Below are 24226 nucleotides of genomic sequence, written 5' to 3'. Positions count from 1 at the left end.
TGTCAACTTCGTCTTGATTGTCTAAGAACTTGTCGGTGATTTTCTGGTTGCCAAAGCAGCTTACTGTTACAAGCAAAACAAAGGTTTTGTAACAGTAAGAAGATTCCCAAAAAATACGAATGTATACTAGCTACTATCACTTTTTTATTCTATTTTGGACTCGCTTTATATTGCCCAGTCGCTGAGTTAGCCATACAAAAAAAAATTTATTATGGGGACCAAGGATTTTTCGTATAATAACTTAATAAATTGAATTCGTGGGATAAACTAGAGGGTCTTTGATGTTAATCTCGTCGCAAGATCCAACACAAGTAAACAAATAAGGAATACGTATAACAGGTGATCAGCAGGAATTTTCCTCTACACTGAAAAGCGCTTTAATCAGAAGCAGTGAGCTATTCAAACGTTCAAAACTGAAACCGTCATGGTGGTAAGTGTTAAGAAAATTTGGAAATGTTTTACAACAAATTATCTAAATTATTCTTTTTCCTGACGGAAAAAAATTATATCATGAACAATAACGACAGAAATATCAAACACTCAGGAGAGGTTTTAATTTGATTTTGGATGCTTACGACAGACTTTCGAAACTCCCAGTTTTGGACATAAGTCATCTCGTTCAAGTTATGTTTTCCTCCGAAATGACCTTTATTTAAAAGCGGATTTGTCGTTATTAGCTTTCTCCTTGTTGAATTATCAAGGGCTTGTTTCCTACTTTTATTTCTTTGTTTGTATCAGGTAATTTAATGCCTCAGAATAACTTTAGTGTCACACACTTTTTGCTCGATTGAAAGTTCGTCGTCGCCGCTGAAGGGTGTTTTCTTTCTTTAGCTTTCGAAAGATTGCATGACAGTTAAACCACCGTAAATTAATTACTGAAAGATTGAGGAAAGATTCGTGTAAACTGTCGTGATTCGACAATTTCCAAAATCAACTAGTAAGAATAAGAGGGAGCACTTAGCGTTTATCTAACCCAGCGATTGTGTGACTTGATTATTGAACAAATAATTGCGCAATGAAATGTGATTCGCAACAAAGATCAGCTGATTGGTGGGCGTTTCGAAAGTGATATTGCACAGCTTGAACATTCACGACATTGGAATCATCGAAGTAAAGATCGTTCTGAGGTGAGCAAATTAATGTTTTTTTTGGATAGAATCGATTTCCTTCTGCTAAGAGGTGTCCTGTTTGCAACTAGCTGTCATGGTTTCGAAAAGAGAGTACTTCACAAGCTAATTTTCCACGAAACAAACTTGCAATCTTTGACCATGCATGTTGACTTATGTTGCGGAAGTGAAGTTCGCTTGTCCCTTTTCAGGAGAGCGATTCAGACCTCAATGTTGCCGTTTTTCAATGAAATGCCCGAATATAGGTCTCTCGCATGAATTGGTCGTCAATTCATTACTTATTCGCGAAATATGACTACGCATTTCATAACGTCACATTGTCATGCAGCACTCTCGATCCGTTCTTCGAATTGAGTGATTTGAATGAATACAAGACACGAAACTGCTCTGTTTCATGCTTTATTCTATTTTTATGTGTATTAACTTAAAGTTTCTTTATTTAAATACCTTATTTCATTGTCTCGTAGAGAATCGCTTTCTTCAAAATGAAACTGCAATTGTTCGTAACTTTGTTCGTGTACTTCGTGTACCATTGTTCCTTTGCGAAAGTGGCTGATGGACCAGACGAGTTTTGTGATGAGGGTCCCCCAGGAAATTATTGTCTCCCGGATCTCACAGGCTGGCATAACTGTTATGTTGACCGAAAGACTGGCCAGATGGTGGACAAAATCACTACATGTCCTCCAAACACAAGGTGTGTCACCTTCTGATTTACCGAGTCGAAATGTCAAGGATCATGAAGGACCGGTCGTCGTTTATCTAACGGGGGGAGCGGGGGGGGGGGGTGGGGGTGGGGAGGTAGGGGTTCAGAGGATTTTTGGGGGAAGGTCACATGGTTATCGGGGGGAATTGAGGTGGGGGGGGGCAACAGTCGTCGTCAACAGAATATAAAGGGGGAACCGTAAAAAATTGCCCGCCGATAAGGAGAGCAGTAGAATACTACAGAGCATCGGGGGGGGGGGGGGGGACATTACCAAAGTGAATGGTTCAAAATATTTTAACTCGCTCAGTTTTTGGTTTGTCTTCATTTCCAAAGGCGAGAAAATCAGATTTTTGTCCCGCGCTCGTTATGAAAAAGTATTTTTTTTAGTTGATGTTATTTGTATTTAAGTCTCATCATTATTGTCATGAATTTTTTTTCGATTAGATGTGTTTGTTTTGATGGCCCTCCATGTCCAGACTACATCGAAGATCCTTGCCAGACTTTCATACCTCCACCGCCGACTCCTGATAAATTCACCATGTACTACAACTCCAAACTAACAGTGTGCTCGCCCATGGGATGCAAGACCACTTACAGTTCTGGGAGGGAATTGCAGTCTCTGACTGATCTTAAAAAGAGAGACGATTATGGATCAATATACTGGTCGTCTACGTTCGTTTTACCAAGACCTGGCGGTGGTTTTAATCAGGTAAGAAGGTCTTTGTTCTCACTCAGAGAAAGCTTCACAGGTCACAAGGAACGTTGGGAGTGGAGCTTTTTTTTATACTCCATCAGCATCATGGCTTCTAAATAATTGATGCCCGTGAGGCTTTCCAGCGCCACTCCATTTTGGAAAGGGCTTATTATGTTATATATGTCGGGTAACTTAAAAGACCTTCTTCCACTTCGAATTTTACTTGAGCATATTTGAGCAATTTTTACATTTTTTTATGGGGGTGGGGGGGGGGTTGGGTGGTGTCACATCTTCTTCCGCTGGGCATGAGTACCGACGGATTCACAATGATGCATCAGAAAGAGATATACCCATTGTTTCCATCACATTGTCTTATATATCGCTATATTATTCACAGACTGAGTTTCGATGGGATAAGGAGCAGTGCGTAACGCAGGAAATAAAAACTTTTCCTGTATCGCAAGTCCCTCCCTTCTTCAGTTTCAACGGCACAGTCAAAGTTGGCTACCTACTCTGTGATAAGTGGATATGGAAGACTGGGGGCCACAATCCAGGGCAGCCAACATCCTTTCAAGCTTATTACATAACGAACCAAACGAATGCAGCGAGCGATCTCGACAAATCCTCGATTGCGCCAGTCATGATAGAGTCTACCTACAATTCGGGGCCTTTGGGAAAAACAAGTTCCCATATGGTGCTAAATGTAACTTCCTTCGCGATAAGTGTCGATGAAGACTCTTTTGAACTTCCCACTTTTTGTTTGAATCGTCCATCAATAGCTGTGGTATAAACTGAAATCTACCGTTAAACATGAAATTTTTGCGGGAGTGTTCTGTTTGTAGATTTGCGTTCTTTTGTCTGTCTTTCGTTTACGGGAATGAAATATTGGCGAGTTTCAATTCTGTTTCAAGTAACAGAACACTTTGAAAGGGAAAGGAACTAAACATTTTCAAATTGCATTGTTGCTAACCTGCTGAGTTTTGTCTCAGTGGATCTTCCGTGTGAATCCAAGCTCGAAACCGTCAGTTGACTTCGTACAAGGGCATTATAATATTTGACGAAAGCTCAAGAAAATTTTTCAGGCATATAAATTGCGCTTTTGGTTGGTTTGTTTTCGTCGGGAGCTTACATTACGGATTGAAAACAACCCCGAAAACTCGCCAAAATCAGATGAACACGTAAAATTTTCATGTTTGACGGTAGTTTCTGGCAGAAAGTTAGAAAAGTAATATTTTGACGCGATCAGTTAACGACGTAGATGCATCTTGACTCTGTTACGATGAGTAAATTTAATAGTTTCTGTTTTTATCGGTTGATTGGCATAACAAACATCTTTAAGAAAATCATTAATCTTAAAAATTGATACGGCTTCATAATGTTTAGAGATCATTTGAACCAAGTCGGACATGCATAAAATAACGATTTTAATATCTGCGAAAATTGGCTTGCTTTAATTGTGTCTTTGCTTTTTAATTAGACAACAACATTGATATTGATCGTAAGTCATTCATTTATCATTTATTACACAAATATACCTGAATTTCAAAGCTTTGAGCCAAAAGTAATCTTTTGCTGGACGATATGGAGTATCAGGCGGTTTGTTTTCAATTTCCGAGAAAGTTTGATTGTTGAGCATTAAAATTAAAGTTGAAAGTTAAAACACTCATTTTCTTTTTTCCTATATTGCATGCATTACTTGATCTGCCACTCTATAGTGCTCCAAAATGTCGGAGGCGTCACCCATTTCGTGCGTGACCGAAGGCATTACAAATCGCTTCGTTGTTGGAAACTCATCGTCTCCAGCATTCATCCCCTCCTTTCGATGATGGCGTTTGACAGTTTGAATATCCAGTGGTACGTCATCAATCGCCCCACCCTCCCCCTCATCCTTACTCGTGCATACATCCGGGAGATCAAACATCCGAGACTCGCTGCTGATGCTGATGGACTTATTTGGGTAATAAGCGACCATGAATTCCTTATAGTGAGTGAAAATTTTTTGTTTAGGAATAGCAATGGCGAATTCTACCTTCAGGGGTACATTAGTACCATTGATTTTAGCCACATAGATGTGATGCACTTCAACAATTTGACCTCCACCACCGAGAGTATTCGTCTCTAAATTATCTGTAAGGCGAGTGAGAATTTTGTTGCGAACTGTTTGGCTGAATCCAACGTTTTCGGCTTTATCCTTCACGGCACTAAAGTTTCCCTGACTGTTGGCTTCGTAAATCCAATCTTCACATTCGACGCCCAGAATTTCCACTGTGCCGTTGTATTGGAAATTGTCGGGAACCTTCATGAGGCCTTGGAATTCCGGAAGCATGGTCTTGTTACACAAAGGTGTGCCCTCCCTCAAGTCTATGGCGTACTAGGAAGAGAACAAGCAAAAAATTAGAGGAATTGCTACTTATGAGGATGGCATTGTGAAAGATGTTACTAATTGTGGAAGAGAATGTTTAACCCTTTCACTCCCAAGATTAATTAGTTAATTAATTATTATTAATTCTTATGATGTTAGCTACTGAGAATTTGGTATTGGATTAGCTAAAATTCTCCTTGTTGATATTTTTCTTTATTCTCATCACTTGTCATATTTTAAGGAGAAATTCTATCTTGATCACTCGTGGGAATTAAAGGATCAAGAACTAATGTTTGATGAGTTGGAACTAATAAATGTTTCCTCTTCTTGGCCTTCACACTGCTCATGGTCAGCAGAGCTTCACAAAAACTCTCAGAATCGACGAAAAATTTTGACTATCTAGCTGTTTCTTCCTTTTTATTCAATTTTTTTGTACTTTGTTTGTCTTTGTAGTTGAAATGTTTCCAAAGTACTTTCCAGAATGTTTAGTTTTCTGCTTCTATGCTGCTATTATGGAGGTGAGAAAAATCCTGTTGACGAGAATAACATTTTGGGTCAATCGTCTCCCCAGAGCACACCATTATCGATATTATCCATACCCAGTGGGCCGGAATGGACACTTGATTTTTTGAATCCGTAATCCTCGGAGTCTGAAGACTACAATGTATTATTCACCTGAGACCACCCGTCTCCTTCGGGCACAATTATCACTGTCATGTGCTGTGTCAGCCCCATCACGAGATCTTCACGTGATCTGCCACCTTTCTTGTTGTCCCGGTATTTTTCACTCACAACAATGCGTCCTTCGCAGCCATCCTTGTCACAGAACGCGTCTGTTACAAATATCACGCCAAAGTACGACTGGGGAAACTCAGGCCGAACGCGTTCGTCCGCAGAACGGACGCATGGGTTTCGCGCATGCGTCACACAGGAGCCTTGTTCCCGCTTGCCATAGCATACACATCTTTAAAACAGAATTTTTCAAATATAATAAGCAGTTTTAGCCTTATTTATACTTATTGGACGAAAAGAAGAAGTAGGATTCTTCTCTCAATATGTCTGCCTATCGACGGCAGCTACAGTAGTAAGAGAGACCAAACATTACTTGGAGCCAGCTGGACAATGATGTAGCTCTTCAGCGGGCTCATCCAAAGCATCAATCAAACACTCCCGCCATCCTGTGTAGTCAGCCAAGCAGTATTTGCCAAGTGGTTTGGCATCACAGAACTTGTATTCCTCCGCGAGGGATGATGGGAAACAGAAAATGGAGAGTTGAAACAACAGAAGCATAACTACTCTCATAGTGCTTCAGGTCTGTCCGAAAAAGAGAAATAAATAAAAATAAATAAGGGATTCGGAGGACCTGCAGCACTGGATCAGCAAATAATGGAGGAGAATTTATGAAGAGATTTTATGGATAGCAATTCCTGTTGACATGTTAATTATTAAGGTCTTCAAAACAATTTAAGTTTTTATTGTCATTTTTCGGATGATTGATTTGGCCTATGTTCTTAAACAATGTTGATCGTGCTACAAGCAGATATCAAGCTGTCTAAAATTCACTAAAGGAACATTTTCTTTCCAAAATTAAACCAACCCTTGCCGTCTTTTTGGCTGGGCCCAGCCTGTCAAGTAATATTTTGTCGCACAAAACGTGACTTTATATGAAACTTAAATTTTCAAAATTAACCATGCAGATTTCGGAAGTTTATTCTGAGATTCGCTAGAGCATCACTTTTACACTCTACTACAATGATTTCGAGTCTAATATGAAAAAAGTTTTAACGCCAAAGCTTTTTGTCAATCAAGAAATAAGCTCACCAACTGAGTCATGTAAGACACCGGTTTTGTAAACGGTAGTTGGTTGATTTCCCTTTGGGTTAGTAAAGTGTTTTAAACCACATACCTGGAGACTTACAGCAGTCTTTTTTCCCTTATTTGTTTCTTACCTATTTAAACCTTAAAAATTTTGCGGTTGGAGAACGACGAAAACTCTTACCTAATAGACTTAAATGAAAAATGAATACCGGGAACGAATGGTGAGTTTGAGTAATGGTTTCTACCAAAGTGACAGTTACCAGCCGAGATGGGTGGAGTTGGGGCTGCACCAGGTAAGGACGAATAAGCTAGGATGATCAGAGCCATCTAAAAATCCCCCCAGAATTCGTGACTGTTGTATCTAGACTATCAGACCAAGCCTGAGAATGGTTTCTCATTTTTAGAATTGACTGAACACTGTCTGACCAGTCAGGACAGTCTGGCTCGTCAGTTATTACAGATCCCGTGATCAACATTGCTTAATTGAACTTGGCGCATATAAAGGTTTATTTCTAAGCGTGAGTTGAAACACGTCACAGAAATTTATTCAGGGACGGGAAGTAGAAACGTGAAAATAAAGAAATTGTCCCATGAAATTGAAATTTCTGTGAATATTTGGTTTTACCCTACACGCGCGTCACTGTGTGAGCTTTGTATATTATGGTCTAGACCATGAGTCAGATTAAATCAGACCAACGAGTCAGGTTAAACAGATTATACAGCTATTTAGTCGAACATCTATCTACAATATATATTACATCCACGTTGGAATCATTGCGGGTGATCCCTGTAATCTGATTGGATCTCATTGGTGCAATTAATTCACAAATCGCACCCTTTTTTTTTTGCTCTAAATCGCATATTTTTCCCAGCCATTGCGATAGCTTTACTGAAATGCAACAGCCAATTGCTTATTTAAAGAAACCAATCAAATTGCAGGGAAATAATAATAATAAAAGAAAAAAAAATTTTGCAACTTTCTAAAAACCAATTCACCACTGGATCAACCAAACATTTGCACAGACTGAAAAATCGTGTCTCTAAAAACAAACAGAAAACATTCTGGACAAAACACGAGCCCATATGGCTATGCTCTTCTCTAGTCAGCGGACTCATTATTAGTCACCAGTGTCCCAAAGAAGCCATCGTCACAGCCTAAGCCCGCCTGTCGTAAAATGTCGAATCGAGGAGCTTACTACAAGAATCGATATGGAGGAAGACGGTAAGGGACTTTGATTTGTATTGAAATGCTATTGATGAGGAAATATGACACAAGGAGAATTCGATCAAAGTGTAGAAATGCGATAAAGGAACATGAAATATGTTAATGAGTTGGTTGATAATCAATTGTAGATTTACACGTGTGCATTACTAAGGGTAGAAAGTCACTTTTTTCTCGACATGTTAAGTTGTGAGATTTAACTGTGTGTTTGCTCTGTTTATATTTCGAAATGAATGTTATCTCCCTGTTCTGTTTCCAAAGATCAAGATATACGTCATCGATCCAGACTGAATTTTTTTTGGTCATATATTTTTAGGGGATCTAGAGGTGGATGGAGAGGTAATTATCAAAACCCAAACAGTTACGGTCAGCAAAGACCAGATTCTGCCTCAAACGATGGCAGGGGGTCCAGCTATGGAGGCTCAAGAAACTGGGAGGTAGGAATAAAAATTGTGGGAGTGATCATTTCATTTCTGGGCAGTCTGAGTCTCCCTATTCTCTCTAGAAACATATTAAACAACAAGGCTTTGACATCAAATGTCTTATTTTAATCTGAGTTAAAGTGCTTTCTTGGGAAAAGCCATTCAGCAGAGTGAACAGTGGCTTATGTTCAAAGCATCAGTTGTAAGTATAGAAAAAAGATTTGAGATGAAAAAAAAAGTCTGAGAAAAAAAGACACTACAGAACCTGAGGCTGTAAAATATGTGGAAATTTTATGAACCATTACTCAATGGATAGACCATTCTCTATCTAACAGCAGTATGCATATTATCCATACTGTCCTCCATGCTTTTCTTGAGATGCTGGAAAGGAGAACTTGTTTTGCAATCAAAAGCTGTTTTAGTTGGTGATCATTTCCTTTATCCTTGTGACCTTCATATTTGATTAAGGATGGATATTATGGGAAAAAATTTTATGTCTAAGTTCCCACTAGGGGTCAAAGGTTAAATTGAATTTTTTGAAAAATTACTCACTTTGTGTGTTTCCAAGTCAAAATGCTCTCTTTTGGTAGAATGAATGTAAAGTGATTTATTTGTCATGTATTCTTTGATAGGATCTGGCTCATACTCTGGCAGACTTAGAGGGGAAAAGCTACAAAGCTTACCATGATATATCAGGTAAAGTTCTCTTGTTTGATCATATGTTCGTGCAACCATCCTATCCCTGGCATTACAGGTGAGCGTAAGCTTGTCAGCTGTATGTCAGAGAGTTAGCCCTGCACCTTGACAAAGAGCTAACATTCAAACCATCAGCTTTCGAATTTGTTCTGCTTATTTCCCTTGTGACTTCAAAATGAATTGATTTTATATGAAGATTCTTAAGCAGGAAAAAATATTAACTTGAGGATATATGGTAAATAGTGCAGAGAATTGATATTTATATTATTTTATTGAGAAGGTAAATTATACTGTAAAACCCTGTAATTTCAATTCCCTCTTTTTAGGGATTTGTAGCTTGCATTAATGATCATATTTACTTGCTTTACAGAAGCTTACAACAGTGGTAATGCTTCAGGATTGTTATTTTCATTGCTTTTTTGTTCTTTCTGTTGTACTTTAGGATGCTGGATTTTTCCAAACTTTAAACTTTATGCTGACAAAATACAGAGCGACCCTTTTGCTCCTGCATCACTGTTCAGAGTTATCATGGATCAAGATGTTGCAGGATACCCAGCATTTACCAGCAGGTAATGCTTTGCATCTTGAAATAACCAAAACATTTGTGTGGGATTTGTTTCATTTGTGTGGTAGATACAGATAAGCAAAGGTTTTTTAGTTTCAAAACAACCAATAAAATCATGCATATGGCTTAACATAAAGGCCCAGTTGTTTGAAAGCTGTTTAGCACTAACCCAAGGTTCAATTTTAATCTGGGTTTCTTTATTCCTTCATTCAAAAGCCTTTTTGGGATAATTTTCTGTGTTCTTTTTAGAGCGTCAAATAGTCATATTCTAGATGAAAGAAATTTGACTGAATTTTCTTTTAAAGCTTTCAGATCTGAAATCAGATCTCACACTAATCATGGGTTATCTTAACCCAGCTTTGAACAACCTGACCAAGATCTGGTATTTTAGCTCCTCCCTAGGAGTACGCCCCTGGTCAATTAAGCCATACCTTGAATTACAGATAATCAGGTCTTATCATAATAGGATTTGATAGAAAAATTGATTCTTGATTACCAGAATTTAAGACCCATTCACTAGTAAGCAATCTAGTCTTGTCTGTGTTGTTCTTCATGTAGACCAGTGCCCAGTAAACAATACATTTGCCATTTTTTGTGGTTGCTCTCTTTAGACACTCAACTGATGATCATTCAAAAGAAAGAAAACATTTTATATTCATGTATATTCTCCACACTGCACTCTAAACATTTCCTGTGGGGAATTTTGCCAACCTTTTGATCCCTTAGAATGATTAGGATCTAATTTCTCCTTACAATATCATCCCTGAATCAAACATTGAGGTCACAAGAATAAAAACAATGATTGCTTACGGAAGAAGCTCTTGATTATTAAACAAATTCTCCTTATCAGCACCCAAGGAAATGTATAGAGAACAGTATGGAGAATATGCATGCTGATGTTAGGGTAAAAGGGCTAAAATCAAGAGCTTTTCAAGTTTGTAATCATTATTGTTATTCTGTCGTTTGATGCCCAAGTGGAAATTAGATACTAGTCTCCTTCAGGGGTTTTTAAGGGTTAAGCAAAGAAATGTTTTTAAAACTTTGTTTTCAAATTATGCAGATGGGTAAAGATGTTACAAATCAGATGTTTTTGTGTTTTTGGCAACCAAACTAAAGAGCTGAAGATTTAACTTTTGGTCTCTGATTTATAAAACTGACGATAATGTTTGTTTATTTTCACAGCACTCGTCTTCAGCAAATAGCAACAGGTGACTACCTGACAAGAATATTTTCCAATCTTGTGCGGTTTGGAGGCCATGATAGACAGCTGAGTGGTGGCGGCGAAGGATGGCATGGAAAGAAAGGAGGGAGCATGAATATTGAAACGTATGTAACTGTACAATTCTGGGATATTTTATTCTATTGGGCTGGGATGTTTAAAATACTGTGAAGCTAACTCACGATCATAAATTACCTTGTTTATCATTTTTAAAGTTTCTCTCAGTTATTATGTGCTCTGAAATTGGTTGGTTTTGACCCACTACACCCTAAAATCAACATCAATATTCTCCTCACTCTTCTCTGTACATTCCCTTTGGTACTAGCAAGGAGAATATGTTTAACAATCAAAGCTTCTTAGGTTGGTGATCATTTCCTTGATTCTCAGGACATCAATGAATGATTCAGCCCTATTATTGTGAGGAGAAATTTAATGCTGGTCACTCTTAAGGTTCAAATGTTCAACGTGTGGTTTTGAAGTCGTTTCACTGCAATTTAGGGAGTTTTTATATCTTCTACTTTCTCTCTTGTCTAAAGAAAAAATGTGAAGGAACTATATTCAATTGAGAACTGTCTGAATTGCTCTGGACTAACCTTAAAACCACCCTGAAATGTATGAATGAAGTGACATCAGCCATTATTTATATATCATAACATCAGCATGCATATTCTCCATACTGTTTCTTATACATTTTCTAAGATGCTCACAAGGAGAATTTGTTTGACAATCAAGAACTTCTATTGTTGGTGTCATTTCCTCTAATTTCATGACCTAAATGTGCAATTTATGGGTTATATTGTAAGGAGAAATTAGATTCTAGTCACTTGTAGGAGCCTGAAAAGTTTAGAGAAAAAAAGAAAGTTATTTGCTTTTCACTAAATGTTGTTCAGTATTGTTTCTCATATTTTTTTTAAAGTTTAATTTAGTTTTGGTTTTTTGCAGACCATGTCAACATGTTCTTGAGAGGACTTCTTGTATTGTGACACCTGAAACTGTTGAGGTACAAACATTTACCTGTAAACTTTTTACAGAACTTTACCTTCTAGACATCTCAATTATTTGAAAGGTTTGACTGATATGAGCTCTCGAAGAACTAAAAAAGCAAGACTGCAGGGAATCAACCCAAAACGAAAATAACTTTATACACGTCGACAAAATGGTTGTTAGCCTACTTACGTGTTTGCGAAACGACCGAAGAGAAAGCATCAAGCTCAATAACCATATCATTTTTTTTTAGTTGAGGTTCACAGTATCCCTTCCAGCAAGAGGCCGAACCATCGAAGGACATGCCTGCAAGAGAATTCTCACCGAGAACCTTCCGCAAATTATTAATAAGGTGAAACTTGAGAATTTCGCCAACTTCTGAAACTAATGTTTCCAAGAATGATGTCTGGTCAAGCTCGTCTTCATGTTATCTTCCTCGTGTGTTACTTTTTTTTTCCAGGCTCTTCCATACAAAAGTCAGGATCAAGCAGCGCTTAAGAAACACGTGGAGTGTGTTGAAGACCAGGAGTACATTCGTTCTCAGCTCTCTGCAGCCAACCTTGTGGCATTTGTCAGAGATGAAGCTGTTCTACCGCGTGCAAGTGGAGCAGATGACAGGCCAATGGAAAGGTCTGGTGTCACTTTGTTCAAAAGTCCGGACAGTTTGAGAGTGGAGTTTAATATGCCACACGCTGGAAAGTAAGAACAAATTTCGTGATGCGCTGTATGTTGAAGGAGCTCTGCACGATAATTGGAGTCTCTGAAAAGAGAAATTCCTGTTGGGCGCATCTCGACTGAATGTCATAAAACAAAAGTAATCACAACAGGCATCAGGGGAAAGGAAAATATCACATGAAACCAACAACAAAACAACAACAACAACATGATTGACTAAGATTGCTTAAATAAGCGATTTTTTTCTCTGGATCTATCACAGAGGGTCTCAATTAACCGTCCGCCCGTAAAATGACCAAAAAGTTTAGCCGTTAGGTGTTAAAAGGATTGAAAAATTTCAACTCAGTCGTTAACAAAGTTAACCGTAAAAAAATTTTTGTGACGACAGTGGAAATATTAACTGTTAGCCGTTAATTGGCGAAAATATTAACCGTTAGCCTTAAAAGCCATCACTGTCATCACTAAGCGGAGTGAGAGAAAAAAAAGTAAGATGTAATTCTTCATTTGTTAGGGTGACAGGCATGGGTATTCCTAAAGGGGTATCTCTTATTGTGGGCGGTGGTTTTCACGGCAAGTCCACGCTGCTAAATGCCATCCAGTTTGGAGTGTATAACCACATCCCTGGGGACGGACGGGAGTTTGTCTGCACCGATCCGACAGCGGTTTCAATACGGGCTGAAGATGGTAAGAAATGATTTTTTTTATAAAGTGTTTTAATCCTTGTCATTGTGCCTCCTTGCTGCGAAAATGTTTCGCATATCATGCTTTATATTTACCCGTTGGTTTGTGTGTTCGTTACGTCACAGGCTCGCTTGTTCATTCTAACACTCGTTTCCTCATTTGTTCATCCCTTTTCTCGTTCTCTTCCTTGTCTGCTTCCTTGTTTGCCTGCTCGTGCGCTCGCCTGCTCGTGCGCTCGCCTGCTCGTGCGCTCGCCTGCTCGTGCGCTCGCCTGCTCGTGCGCTCGCCTGCTCGTGCGCTCGCCTGCTCGTGCGCTCGCCTGCTCGTGCGCTCGCCTGCTCGTGCGCTCGCCTGCTCGTGCGCTCGCCTGCTCGTGCGCTCGCCTGCTCGTGCGCTCGCCTGCTCGTGTATTCATGAACTGTTGCCTGGCTCGCCCGTACGCTTGTGCGCTCGTTCGCTCCGTCTTTCGTAATCTCTTTGCTCGTTCGGCGCACAGAACGTGTGCGCACCTCTGGTTGTTAGCTCTGTGCCTTGTTTTTTAGGACACTGTACTGTGAATCTATGAACGTTTTCACTTTTATGTTTACTGCGTTTAGGTAGAAGTATAGAGAAGGTAGACATACGGCCATTCATAAACAACTTACCTTTTGGTCGAGACACGAGCAAGTTTTGTACCCAGGACGGCAGCGGCTCGACTACACAAGCTGCAAATATTGTCGAGGCTTTGGAAACTGGGAGCAAGTGCTTGCTAATTGATGAGGTGATTATTTTGCTAGTTAATATTAACGAGTAGTTGGTTGCATTAGCGGGTTGTAGGGTAAAAGTTATCGATAAAATCTTAAGTTCACCGCAAAGTGATTATAAAACAAAGGTAGCAACATTTGTGTAATAAAATTCAACTGCGCGAGCGTGCCTCATAGTTTTATTGTGCACGCCTTTGACGTCAGCAAAGAAATGATTGACAGTAAAGTTCTCGTCTGGTGTGGCTGCGAGTTTCGAGACTTTCAAGATGGTTTTTCCGTTTCATATCGATTCAGATAGACCTTAAGTTGCTCAAAACAAAGAGCAAATTTGCGGAAGGATACTGGATTTGGAAAGAAGTGGACACTTATGCCTTAAAAGGGAAAAAAAATAGGGATTTCAAGTGAACAATAATACGATTCCCAAACGCGATTCGAATTATGGCAGGAAAATGAAAACTTCTGATTTCAGGAGGGCTTTGCCGTTTTGGGACAATTTTTTGACCCGCTAAAGTTAATTTTTAAATGTTGATATGTCCTTGAAGTATTGTGCAACAAAAAATTTTGTTCTGAATCTGACAACTTGCAAAATTTTCAACTCAACGCCTTTGTGATTACTTGGGTTTTGGTTTTTCGACAATCAGATGAAATGCAATCTGAACTTCCGCTTCTCCTTACTCAGGATACAAGCGCAACGAATTTTATGATTCGAGATGCCCGCATGCAGAAGCTGGTTGCTGCTGAAAAGGAACCAATCACTCCTTTTATATCGAAGGTGAGTTCTTGATTTTTGTTAAGTGGAAACGCGAACGTACGCGCGGGGATAAAGGGCAAGAAGTGATGTTCAAGAACCAACAGGGCTCACGTTGATTTTTGATGACAGCGAAGACAAAGAAGAATGGCATACTTGACGTCTGTATGCAAGCCAAGGAGATTGGGACTAGGAGATACAAGCTTGTTTCAAGGAGAACGCACTTAATTGTGTAAAAATTACATCTAAAACTTAAACGTTCAACACCTCTATGATCTTGTTTGTGCTCTCAGGTTCGTAGCTTGTTCGACGACTTTGGGGTCTCGTCGATCCTCGTTATAGGAGGCTCAGGAGATTATTTTCAGGTAAACAGTATTTATGATAGAATGATTTTCAACTAGGGGTCGAAAGCAACCCGGGAATTACTTTGATTTTCTCTAACTTTTGTTCACACTATCTTCTCAACCAATCAGATGCAAAAATAAAATGAACTTAACATGTCGTTGGCTAAAGATAACATAATGTAAACTTCTGTTCTTTGATTACTTTTGGTTTGGTTATTCAACACTCAATTAAAAAGTACCTTATGCAGTGAAGGAGCAAGGTCCTACGATTTTCCATTGTCTTAGTTTACAACTTCGATAATTTGAACATCACAGTACAAAGACCAAATTTCTTGGCTTGACAAACCTCATATGACAGGGGTACTTCTTTGAATCTCGCTTAACATAGATTTAACTCAAAGCAAAATATGAGCTCTCTGTTTCTCTTTCTTTGTACCCCTTTTGTCTCAAAGGTTGCTGATCACGTGATCATGATGGACTGTTACTCTTCGCGTGACGTCACAGATCAAGCAAAGGTTAGTGCGCAGATTCGATGTTGATAGAAGAAAGAGCTGAACAAAACAATCTGAAGTGAACGTGAGAGCGAGGAATGCAACAAGTTTAAGCGCGAGGGAAACATTGAATCTGCAGGAAACGTTGGAAGAGACATGCCCGATATGTGTGCACTTATGGAAGCGTAGCAGTCACCTTTTGCCGCACTTTTCACCAAGGTCACGTTTTCAGCGCTTTTTCTCTGAAGTCACTTTCCCGCGCCTTTTCGCGAATGTCACATTTTCCCGCGCTATTTTGCCTGTTGCGGATTTTTTTCCCACCCTTTCTACTTTTTCCCGTATTTTACCAGGTACATGATGTTTCAACTAACAAAACTCTTTCCCGTTGTTGTTCCTTGCCGTTGTTTAGGCCATTGCTATGGAGCATAAGGAGATCAGTCCTCAGTCTCGCAGTCCGTTTGTTATGCCTGCGCCTCGGATTCCCATAGCTGAAAGTTTTGACGCTACAATCGGAGACAGAGAGAAGGTTTGGTTAAAATTAATGTATCCGATGTTAACAATATCTTAGTTCGTATAGTTGTGAATTTTTTAAAAGAAGTGTTGAATTGCTGAGAGGAGTATTTTCAATGAAGCAGAATTCCCGCGAGTTTATTAGCGAAAGTCTTCCTATTTTTTAGAATTTTTTTTCTGTGTCGGGTCACACCTAATACAACCGCTATCATGCTCTGGGCTTGTAGTGCGAGTCCTAATCTTGAGGCTGAAAAATGGATTTAGTGGTTTTAAATCAGTCTTGAAGTTTTTTTCTTGATTGTGTGTACCAACCCTGAATTAATAGTTCATATTGGCTTCCTGGTATCAACGGGTAAGAAAAGTAGCTTAAGCTGTTATTCTTTTCTCTGCCCATCCTAGCTTTTTTTGAGGGAATTGTTGTAATCGTTTGACTTTCAGGTCAAAGTGAGGGGAAAGACACAGTTTGGTTTCCAGGTTCAGTTTGGTAACGAAGAAATCGATCTCTCGTTTATTGAGCAGCTGGGAGAGTTCAGTCAAACGAGGTATAACCTCTTCTTCTCGCTTCCGTTGAACCAGGCTTCTGTGGACGTGATGCTTTTCTTTACTTTCACGTAAGATTATTAAATGTAGGTGGATAATAAACCATTTAAGCGTAGATTTACATCTTTTTTTCCCACTGTCTGATCAAGGGCCATAGGAGATACTATTCTGTACGCAAGGAATAATTATATGGACGGAAAGACATCGCTTCTGAAAGTGTTGCAGAGGTAAGTACACCTTGGTATGATACATCTTTTAAGATAATTTACCAACGTCTTTCGTGCAAATCTTCTTTCTGTAGAGAGTAATACGTGGACGCGAGTATATATAGAACTGCTCCTCTCGTGTTCAACTCGATGTCTCACTCATTTTCTGCGCCATCACTCATAAAATATTTAGTCGAACACTAGAAGAGAAATTCCATATCTACAGGCAATCATATATTATTTTCGGATCAGTATCAGTATCTGGGCAACTGCCCACCTACCCCTCCCCTAACCCAACAACTGGTTGGGGAGGGGTAGGTGGGCAGTTGCCCAGATACTAATATTGATCTTTATTTCCTTTATTATACAAACACCAAAGGGCTCTACTGACAAAAAAACGTCGTCTTTATTAATTAACGAGAATGGTGAACGCTTTGAACTGGGGCGAAAGGCGAGTGACGTGTCAGCAGCTGACAGTTAAAAAAAGGAATGTCGATTGTAATGTGACACGTGTGCAGTTACAGCTAATTGTAAATAGCAATTGTAAAACACCGCAATTTATTCAAGTTATGTTAGGAAATAAGTCCCTCTCTCTTTCTTGTTCTCAACTTATATAGCTATAAAACTTGTTTCTATTTGTTAAGGGTGGAGCAAGACTTTAACACCAAAGGTCTAGACGTACTCAGTCCCAGACTTCCTCTTGGCTGCTTTTCTCGCCCCAGACTTCACGAGATCGCCGCTGCCATCAATAGGTTGAGAGCACTGACCATGAAATGAAATTAGAAAGCGGCGAAGAAGAGCGAGGGCAGGAAAGCATTCAAGTTATTTTTTCCTTTCTGTTATGATCACGTTGAGTTTCCTATCGTAGCGCCAGCACACCATATACTTAATAACCTGCGGTTTGAAGCGTTCAAAAAGGTTTCCAGGCAACGTGACGCCAGTTGTAAGTGAAGATTTCTGAGAACTCGAACCGTCTTGTAATTGGTCTGTTATAAAGTCGCTAGGTCTTTAGTAAAATAAAAGGGAATTTTGCAGACGGACAATGGAAGGCGAACGAAACAATGCAAAATAATCTACGGGCAGAGTACATTGGAATTTGGATTCAACTTTGAACTATCTATTTAAAGACACATTACATGTATCTTACAGATGTAAAGTGTTGATTTCCAAGTTGGAAATAAAGTTACTCGTCAGTCCAGAATGTACAACCAAGGAGCCTCTTGACTTTCCATCAGTTTGCCAGTTTGTTTTGATCATAGTTACAAATCGTTCTACTTGATATTCATGGAAAATCTCCATACGTTACGTATAAAGTAAAATGGACTTCTGACTTCTTACTTGCACAACACATACCACGCAAATATTGACAGTTTCGTACTATCATGGCATGCTGCTAATTACCAATTTATCTTGATAAAGGTAACTCTCATTGGCGAAATACAGATCCTACGACGGAGGGGGTGGGGAGGCAGGTGGCAAAACCCTCTACTGCTTTGTAATTGATACCAGCATCACAGTGACGTTATCAGAACTTCCATTCCTGATGGCTTCACTAGCGATTTTGTTACACGCGTCCTGGAAGCGCGCGGAAACTGGGTCGAGTTGTATATCTTCCAGACCTGCAAAAGTTTCAGGGTGGGCCTTTACAACTTTCACTATGCCTTACTTGTAGCCAGGCTCTCTCTTGTTTTCGCTCTTGAGAGACATTAGGGAACGAGCTTGGCAGTGTTGCCAAATTAAAAAGCAAACGAATGGTACGCAACGGATAAATTACACACCTGTGTTGTTCTCGGTCTTTTGGGAAGTTTCTTCGCTATTTTCTGTCTGTGGAAATAAAAAAGGTGAGCAAAGATATCATTTTAGCGAGAGAACTTTTTCAATTTTATGTCATAAAAACCCAAAAATCACCCTAAAGTCCGATCAGAACAAACTGCTAAATTACAAAAAAGCCACACGTCATCAGCTATAGGCGTGGGAAAACGAGAGTGAGGGTGAGGAGAGAGGCTTCAGTTTTGCAACCGATTGCTTGGAAAGATGGCGCCAGTTTTCTATACCAACAATTGAGCGCTGCAAAACAGAACCAATGAAATCCCGTATTACTTTCGAATAAGCGCCGGCCTCGGATAAACTTTACACCAGAGAAATCATGCAGCATTTAAGCTAAGATTATAAGTGAAAAAAGGGCATATGCGGTACAATTTGGCGGTAATCGTCACGATTTCATTTATGCAAAACAGCGAGGTCCTCGCACTTTCCACAATTTTCTATATCACGTATATCTGAACGATTAAAAGTAACTTTAGTCGGTGATTTAAAAAACATTTTGAAATAAGCTGTGGTGTCTAATCGTATGATCAGGGTTTAAAACAACTCGAGGACTACCTTAACAGTACAACTTACCTCCAAAATGTTGTTAATGAACTTTAAGGCAGAATCTACTGAAAATCCCTTCCATAGACCATCGCAAGCTAGAAGTAAATATCTACGGGTAAAAATGTAATGATCACAAAATCTGCTTCAGTAAACTTGAAACTTCACAGAGAAATAAACATGGGGTAACAACTCTCGCCAAGGTTTTGATTCAGGCGAGGATCACTGGGCAATTATAAATTCGTCTCCAGGCCCTGCTCTGACCAGAAACATACCTGTCGTTGTCTGTTAGAGTGCACCTCATGACGTCCGGGATACAGCTGACTCCACATCTCTTAAATCTACCATCTCCGATTGAACGCGACACTTCTAAGACACCAAGAACTCGACCTTCCCTGAAAAACATAAGAACAAAGTCTGGTAAAAACAAAGTTCGTTTTTACTGGTTTCTTCACGTTGCCGAGCCGTCTTCTTTTTTGACAATTTGACAAGGAAGATATTGACGATCTCGTTAGCAGATTGTCTAAATAAATAAAACTGCGGTCGGTGAGAATGACTAAGGTTTCGATAACTTCTGCCGAAGTTATCTTCCTTCAGGATCATTTTTCCTATTCTTTTTATTTTCCTTAAGTCGTTTATCATTTTTAGTAAGGAGGCCAATTTTTGCTTTCTACCTGACAGTTCCTCCAGCCTTTTGAATCCTCATCCTTTCCTCATACTGCAAAGAAATAACATCCAAGTGATCAACTGAAGTTTTTTTTAGGTGATAAAAATAAGTGGTTATGTCATCATCCAGCACATTTATCAAATGACCCATGCGGCACCGTGCGCGTAGTCCCATGGAAAACCATACTGAAAGCTGACATGCGCAGGGCCGCACGGGTTGACGAGAGCCGGTCCATAAAGAGCTGTCCAGCCCTGTACGAACATGGCTTTTTTGTAAAAACTCCAAGGAAAAACGAAAATAGCAAAAAAAAAAAGTTTTTTGATGAATTGTGATTTTCTTGTTCTGACTCGAAAAAAACAATGGAAAAGTCATTTTTTGTAAAATCTTTTTAGTGGTTGTCCCGCGTGCGCCCGTCCATCGCGTCTTTATTAAGTTGACACAAAATTTTTCGAAGCGGTCACATGATAAAATGCCTATTGACTGAGTTTGGTCGGATAAGAAAATATTTTTCTCTCAGCCGTGAAGATCAAACCGCGTAGCGCTTGGTCCGTACGTCAGGACCTCGAGCCAAATATTTCCCCGTCCAACCCGACCAAGCTCAGTCAAAAAGTACGTGTACATGTACATAACCCTTACCTGAGATGGAGAATGATCCTTGGAAAGAGAAACCACTGATGTCTCTCCATTTTCACCACAACGACAAAGAAGTGCCTGTAGGTCACGAGCAAACATTCATACTCTGTTATTAGTCATTTACTTTAAGAATCCTTTTAAGAAATTGTTTAATGCATTGACCACTTTCATCATAGCCACCTTAAAAAAAATTCTTCAGAAAAAGTGGTAAACTCAACAAATAGATTCCATGTTGCCATGTGTCTGTGTCCAGTAATAGATCACAGATGAGGTCAAAATGTGGTAAGAACAAAAAAGTGGCACAGGAGGTACAACTGAGTGTGTCACTGATTCTCTTACCACATTTTGATGTCCTCTGTGATCTATAACTGAATGGACACACAGCAACATGGAACCTATTTGTTTTGGAACGATCTTCCATGTAACGGACATTCTATACTTTTCTATGACATTTTTGTGATTCTCATATATTTTTATTGACATGCTTTTTTATGATGTAAACTTTTTATTCATTTTTTTTTATATATATTTTTCCTTTTTTTGGAGACCCTTAATATAGGGTTAATCTCTGGATTTCCTTTTTCTCATTAACAGGGCTTGTTGTAAAAAGTACTTGTTATTTTGAAATAAAGTATTGTATTATATGATAAAAAAGCATAACTTTCTTTCTTTTATTTCAATATGCATCTTTCCTCCCATAAAACATACAAAAAGTAATAGCCAATCAAAATGCAGGTATAATTCAGCTGATCATTTATTTAAAAATAAATCAAAGGTAAATGTATGTGATAATTCAACAGTACCCTGCTATCACCAAGGTTTGCAACATACAAAACATCATCCATAACAAGGGCAGTGACAGCAGTTGATCCATCTTTCCAAACTGGTGACCTATGCAATGTTAAAAGTGAACCTTGTTAATCATTTTTAAGTATGGAGAAATTAGGGCAAAATATTTTACCCTGACTCACAGTGCCTTACTTCATCCAGTGTAGCATTGTACAAAGCTGGGTCAAGATAACCCAGGGTTAGTGTGAAATCTGATTTCAGATCTGAATGATTTAAAAGAAAATTCAGTTGAATTCTTTTTGTCTGAAATATGATTATTACAGAAAATCACCCCAAAAAAGATTTTGATCAGAGGAATATAGAAACCCAAGTTAAAATTTCATCTTCAAACAACTGGGCCCAGGAGTATAAATGGATACTTGTGAACTGATCTAGAAGTCAGACAAAATGCTGGGTTTAACCTCCCATGGACTGGCATCTCATCCAGGAGTTGAGAGGAGGAGTAGCAATAATCTGAATAGTTTCACGCCACAGAAACTGAAATGAGCTCTGGCTGAATGAGCAGCTAGGCTTTTGTACAGACTGCACCCTTTAATTGTTTTTTATCAAAACTGAGTGTTGACTTCCCCATCAATGAGAAATCAACTGCAATTACCAGTGATAACTAGAGACTTACGCCTTCGATGCTTCTAGCAGAAACTCCTCATCAGTCTTTTTATATGCATCTGTTACACATCTTTTTATCTCTTTGTCTTTGTTAGCAGCTTCTCCTGTACATGGAAAGAAAAGTGTCAAAGAGGAAGTCAACATAAAACTCACAGGAAGTCAAAAATTACTAACAGTAAGTCGATAAGTAAACTAAAGTTTGCCATCAATTTACCATCAACCTTTTGGAAACTTGAGCACAATGTTCTTGTGCAGGTGTTCAGCTGCAAACTGAGCAGCTTTGGGGCCAGCATGTCCATCAAACACTCCATAGTAACACATTCGAGAGCTACAAGCACAAGACAAACAATAAAGAAACATTAACTCAAGCTTGTTTGACCCTTTTTTAGCCTGCAGTGCCACTGTCTTATTAGAGCCAGTTAACTTACTTCATTCCCTCCCCTCTCCTGCCTTTTGACTGTCATTCACCCCCTTCTTACATTTTTTTCCCTCTCTCCAGCCCTCCTCCATTGTAAAGTTCAAGGATGGCAGCTAGAAATTTCACCAAGAAAATACTGGGCACTTGCTCACCAAAAATTGTGCCTGCTCTGCAGGTTAGGCCTTTACAACCTCACATCAGTATGCATATTCTCCATACTGGTTACTTATTAGTAGGACCGGGTCCTCATTCACTCTAAATTCCCCAAATAGCATATTCTCCTCTTAAGAACTAAAATTCTTATCAGAATAATCATTTTAATGGTGATTCTTTCATGGAGAATCAAGGTTCTTGAAACAAGATTGACTATAGAAGAGAATTCTTGTGGTAAGAATGCATTACATCTGAGTATCTTGAGAAGAATCTCTATTTTAGAAACTCTTCCTCCAAGAACTGGGAATTCTTTTCTCAAGAACGAGAATTCTTTTCAGCAGGTAATGAAGAAGAGAGTTCTTTTGGAAAGAATGTTTAATTGCAAATCTCATGGATAGAATTGCAATTTCAGAAACTCTTGCTGCAAGAATCAGGAATTCTTTTCTCAAGAATGAGAATTCTTTTCAGCAGGCAATGAAGCAGAGAGTTTTTCTGGAAAGAATATTTAGTCACAAATCTTATGAACAGAATCGCAATTTCAGAGACTCTTGCCTCAAGAATCTGGAATTCTTTTTTGTAGGAATGAGGATTCTTTCTGGTAGGCAAAGAAGTAAAAGGTTCTTCTGGAAAGAATGTTTAAATAGCAGATCCTATGACAAGAATTGCAATTTCAGAATTCATTAGATAAGAGGCAGAATCTCTTATAACCTTATGAGGCCTTGAGCTATGCAAGTAGATGAAAATTCTACCAGTGGTCTGGCATTGAGAACAACTTTTAGTAGCAGACCTCCCTCACACTCCTTAACGACTCATCTCAAATCTTCCCGCAGGTAGAGAAACACACTTCTTGCAGCCCTTATAATGAGGCTACTCCTTTGGCTAATACGCAGAATTCTATGGTCACATTTTGATGGGGAGGAGAGAGTTGTCCTGTAATTTTACAGTTTTCTCCTGCCATGACTTATTTGAAAGAAACCCTGCTTATTTAGACTTACAATCCAAGAGGTTTGTCTGCACCAAACTCATCCAGGAAATCATTGTTAATAACGTGAGCATCTTGCATGTCATTTCTTTCTCCTTTCCTCTCAGCAACAAAGCCCCTTAGTTTGTATTTAGATTCTAATAAAGAAAGATGCAGAAACTTGTTTGAGTTTATTGTCTCCAATAGTTGCATCACAAAGAATTCGAAGTGTGTCTTTCAACAGTTGCATGTAACTACTTGTGACATTAAAGCGAGGAGGTTCTTAAACATTAAATGGTTTTAAGACCTATATCAGTCGTGTCGAAAAGTTAAATATAGTTAGAGGAAATTGCATAGTTTTATAGTGGCACATTGTGTAATTTTGTCATTTTCATTATCATCGACTTAAATGGAGGACACGAGAGGGTGTGTACCGTAAAAGCCATGTGTTCTACCCTTAAAGTAACACCGTCTCAGTTCTTATCTCAAAAACCTCACGTTTTAGTGGTCTTTTCGCTGGGGTACAAGCATCTTCTTCCGTAGCTTCGAGTTTCCTTTTCTTGTCTTCAATTTTCTCCGATGAAGGAAGGTCATCATGCAAATTTCCAGCTGAGCTCGACTCGTTATTTCCCCTTGCTGAAATAAAATAAAAAATTCCACACTCTATTACACAAATAAATACAAATCAAGACAAACAGAAAAGTTTTCTAAGTATTACAAGGTGGAGGGAGATCGCCAAATAAGTCGTCCATTTTGAATCGCCAAAGCCAATTACCAGCGGTGATCAAGAGAATGAGCTTTCCCTTCATATAAGAGAAA

At 39.0% G+C, this 24226-nt stretch overlaps 4 protein-coding genes across 4 annotated transcripts; 2 read left to right on the top strand and 2 right to left on the bottom strand.

Annotated features, from left to right (window-relative positions):
- Positions 1-1027: 1027 nt before the first annotated feature.
- LOC131791424 (uncharacterized) lies at positions 1028-4186 on the top strand. Its single transcript, XM_059108766.2, has 4 exons — positions 1028-1127; positions 1595-1821; positions 2275-2539; positions 2922-4186. The coding sequence occupies exons 2-4, from the start codon at positions 1613-1615 to the stop codon at positions 3312-3314; spliced, it is 867 nt and encodes a 288-aa protein (XP_058964749.2). The 5' UTR covers positions 1028-1127; positions 1595-1612; the 3' UTR covers positions 3315-4186.
- Positions 4050-6188, bottom strand: LOC131791425 (uncharacterized). Its single transcript, XM_059108767.2, has 3 exons — positions 5992-6188; positions 5562-5850; positions 4050-4895 (listed from the first exon to the last, which is right to left on the bottom strand). The coding sequence occupies exons 1-3, from the start codon at positions 6186-6188 to the stop codon at positions 4203-4205; spliced, it is 1179 nt and encodes a 392-aa protein (XP_058964750.2). The 3' UTR covers positions 4050-4202.
- A 1691-nt stretch (positions 6189-7879) lies between these two features.
- Positions 7880-17534, top strand: LOC131791349 (uncharacterized). Its single transcript, XM_059108684.2, has 17 exons — positions 7880-7926; positions 8243-8363; positions 8981-9044; positions 9487-9613; positions 10792-10935; positions 11771-11828; positions 12066-12164; positions 12273-12511; positions 12999-13171; positions 13765-13928; positions 14591-14683; positions 14953-15024; positions 15456-15518; positions 15904-16020; positions 16443-16546; positions 16694-16771; positions 17395-17534. The coding sequence occupies exons 1-17, from the start codon at positions 7880-7882 to the stop codon at positions 17525-17527; spliced, it is 1896 nt and encodes a 631-aa protein (XP_058964667.2). The 3' UTR covers positions 17528-17534.
- A 415-nt stretch (positions 17535-17949) lies between these two features.
- LOC131791350 (integrin-linked kinase-associated serine/threonine phosphatase 2C-like) lies at positions 17950-24199 on the bottom strand. Its single transcript, XM_059108685.2, has 12 exons — positions 24126-24199; positions 23906-24043; positions 23442-23565; positions 22097-22203; positions 21886-21979; positions 21224-21311; positions 20424-20498; positions 19795-19838; positions 19396-19515; positions 19151-19232; positions 18529-18574; positions 17950-18369 (listed from the first exon to the last, which is right to left on the bottom strand). The coding sequence occupies exons 1-12, from the start codon at positions 24157-24159 to the stop codon at positions 18236-18238; spliced, it is 1086 nt and encodes a 361-aa protein (XP_058964668.2). The 5' UTR covers positions 24160-24199; the 3' UTR covers positions 17950-18235.
- Between the last annotated feature and the right edge of the window lie 27 nt (positions 24200-24226).

The sequence above is a fragment of the Pocillopora verrucosa genome, chromosome 9, assembly GCF_036669915.1.
Source record: "Pocillopora verrucosa isolate sample1 chromosome 9, ASM3666991v2, whole genome shotgun sequence".
Classification (NCBI taxonomy): Eukaryota; Metazoa; Cnidaria; class Anthozoa; order Scleractinia; family Pocilloporidae; genus Pocillopora; species Pocillopora verrucosa.
Note: the sequence above shows the minus strand (reverse complement) of the source record. Positions and strands in the feature narration are given on the sequence as shown.